The sequence below is a fragment of the Triticum dicoccoides genome, unplaced genomic scaffold (assembly GCF_002162155.2).
Source record: "Triticum dicoccoides isolate Atlit2015 ecotype Zavitan unplaced genomic scaffold, WEW_v2.0 scaffold217321, whole genome shotgun sequence".
Classification (NCBI taxonomy): domain Eukaryota; kingdom Viridiplantae; phylum Streptophyta; class Magnoliopsida; order Poales; family Poaceae; genus Triticum; species Triticum dicoccoides.
In genome coordinates this window covers 1-2100 of record NW_021240633.1, presented here as the reverse complement: position 1 = coordinate 2100, position 2100 = coordinate 1, and the positions used below count along the sequence as shown (strand labels likewise).

Sequence of the window (2100 nt, the reverse complement as noted above, 5' to 3'; positions counted from 1 at the left end):
GAGTGCTAGGCCATTCTGCAACAACAATTGGTAGCAGAGCAACGGTTCGAAGGTGATCGTTGGCGGCCATGGCGCTCGTTCCGCACGGCGGCGGTGGTGGCACGTTCTCGCTGTCGGTCACCATTAATGCCGACCAACTACACCTCTTGGGCGATCAAGGTGGAGGCAATCCTTGATGCCCAGGGGCTGTGGGGCATGGTTGCAGTGCAGGTGGCGACAAACCGACCATGAAGGCCGTATGGGACTCCCTCAAGGTGCGCTTCATCGGCACCGATCGGGTGCGGGCGGCCCAGCTCATGACGCTCCGCGGCGACTTCGATCGCCTGAGGATGGCGGGCGGCGAGGACATGGACGGCTACACCTGGAAGCTCGTGAAGAAGTTGTTGGACACCGTCCCCAACCGCCTGTACCCTGCCTTCACCAGGATTGAGCAATTCTGCAACGTCAACGAGATGGCGTTCGAGGAGGCCCTCGGGCGGCTGAAGGCATTCGACGAGCGGACGCGGCACCACAGGAGAACGGAGGCGAGCGTGGGGGCGACCAGCTACTTCTAACGGCGGTGCAGTGGGCAGCGCGGTGGCGATAGGAGGATGGAGTTGCCTTTGACGACGACGGCGGCGGGGGGAGCACGGCGTTAGGCAGCGGAGGGAAGCGCCGGGGCCGCTTTCACCGCGACTGCACAAGGCCAAGGAAGGCGGCGGCAGAGCGGACGTCGACGTCGAGGCGTCCGGCCTCCTCTAGGCCGTGACTTAGGGGGTGTGTGTTGGGCAATAAGCCACAGCGGGCACGGACGTGTGCGTGCCTGTGTGTGTGTGTGTGTTGGCGCCTCGAGTCCGGCCCGTGGCAGGCACGGGCGCATGTCCGCGGGTGTGTGCATGTGTGCGTGAGTCAGCGTGTATGTGCGCGTGAGTGTGTGCGTCTATTAGCGAGATAGTCGGGGAGGCGAGACCGCATCGGGCGCCGGAAGTGGCCGTGTAGTGCGCGTGCATGCGCGCAGAGCGCGGGACGTGCAGGTCGTGTGAGTGGGGTGCTTATGAGCACAGGCTGGCGTGTCTGTGCACGCGGGTATAAAGCCCCCTCCCTCCTATGTAGTTCGCTGTGGAGATTGAGTTCGAGCTCGAAGTGAAAAACAGAAAACGTCGTTTGTGCGGTTGCTATTTGTGTGCCACCAAATTTTTTGTGTGTATCTTCTTCCTCTGTGATCGTGTCTACGGTGATCGCCGGCGAGTGCTAGGCCGGTTTGCAACAACACATCGGTCCAAAGGTAACTGCATGCATGCATGCACTGATGCACGCCATCTCCAAGCTCTTCATTAATATGGCTGCCAGCCAGCACACTAATGGAGCACTAGAACATTCGCTGCCAGCCAGTAGAGTAATCGAATTCGAAGCACACTCGCTGTGCCAGCCAGTAGAATAAATGTGCCGCTGCACCGCACTCCTCGCCTGTCCTCGTCCACTCCGCCACCGCAGCAGCAGCAGCTTCCAATCCCGTCCCTCCCGTGAAGTGCTCTCTCGCCGCCCCAACATCGCCATGGAGGCCGCCGCCGAGCTCAGGACCCAGCTCCAAGCCCACCTCACCATGATGTACGCCACGGTGAGTCCCATCCCTCCCCTCTATAGCCACCGTGCCCACTGCTCTGATGATGGGTTTCGACTGGCTGTCCCCTGACCTCTCCTTGTCCTGACTCTCTGCCTGGCCCCCGTGGTCGATCTAGGGTGCCGTGGACGCGTATTTCCAGGAGCTGCAGGAGCTGGACGAGGGCAGTGCAGGCACGGGCCACGTCGCCGAAGTCCTCAACATCTTCCTCAATGACGGCGACAGGATCCTCAGGGACATCGACAGCCTGCTGTCCGTGCCGTGCCCCCTCCACCACGCAGCCTTGTTGTCTCTTCTCTCGTCTCGGATACTGAGTACTCACTCACTTGGTCTGCTCTGCTCAATCTGTGATTCCCAGGAACAAGCCCCTGCACGAGGTGAACTTCTCCAAGGTGGACGCCCTGGTGCAGCAGCTCAAGGGGAGCAGCTCCACGTATGATGATGATTTCTTTTCTATCCCCGTCCATTTTTTACTGTCTGTGTGTTTCTCCGCTGCATCG

General features: G+C 60.7%; 1 protein-coding gene across 1 annotated transcript; it reads left to right on the top strand.

Annotated features, from left to right (window-relative positions):
• Nucleotides 1–1460: 1460 nt before the first annotated feature.
• Nucleotides 1461–2075, top strand: LOC119345222 (histidine-containing phosphotransfer protein 2-like; the record flags this gene model as incomplete). The annotated part of the gene is made up of 3 exons (XM_037615381.1): nt 1461–1597; nt 1719–1852; nt 1959–2075. Coding segments are annotated over exons 1-3 (314 nt in total), but the record flags the coding sequence as incomplete, so codon positions are not given.
• Between the last annotated feature and the right edge of the window lie 25 nt (nt 2076–2100).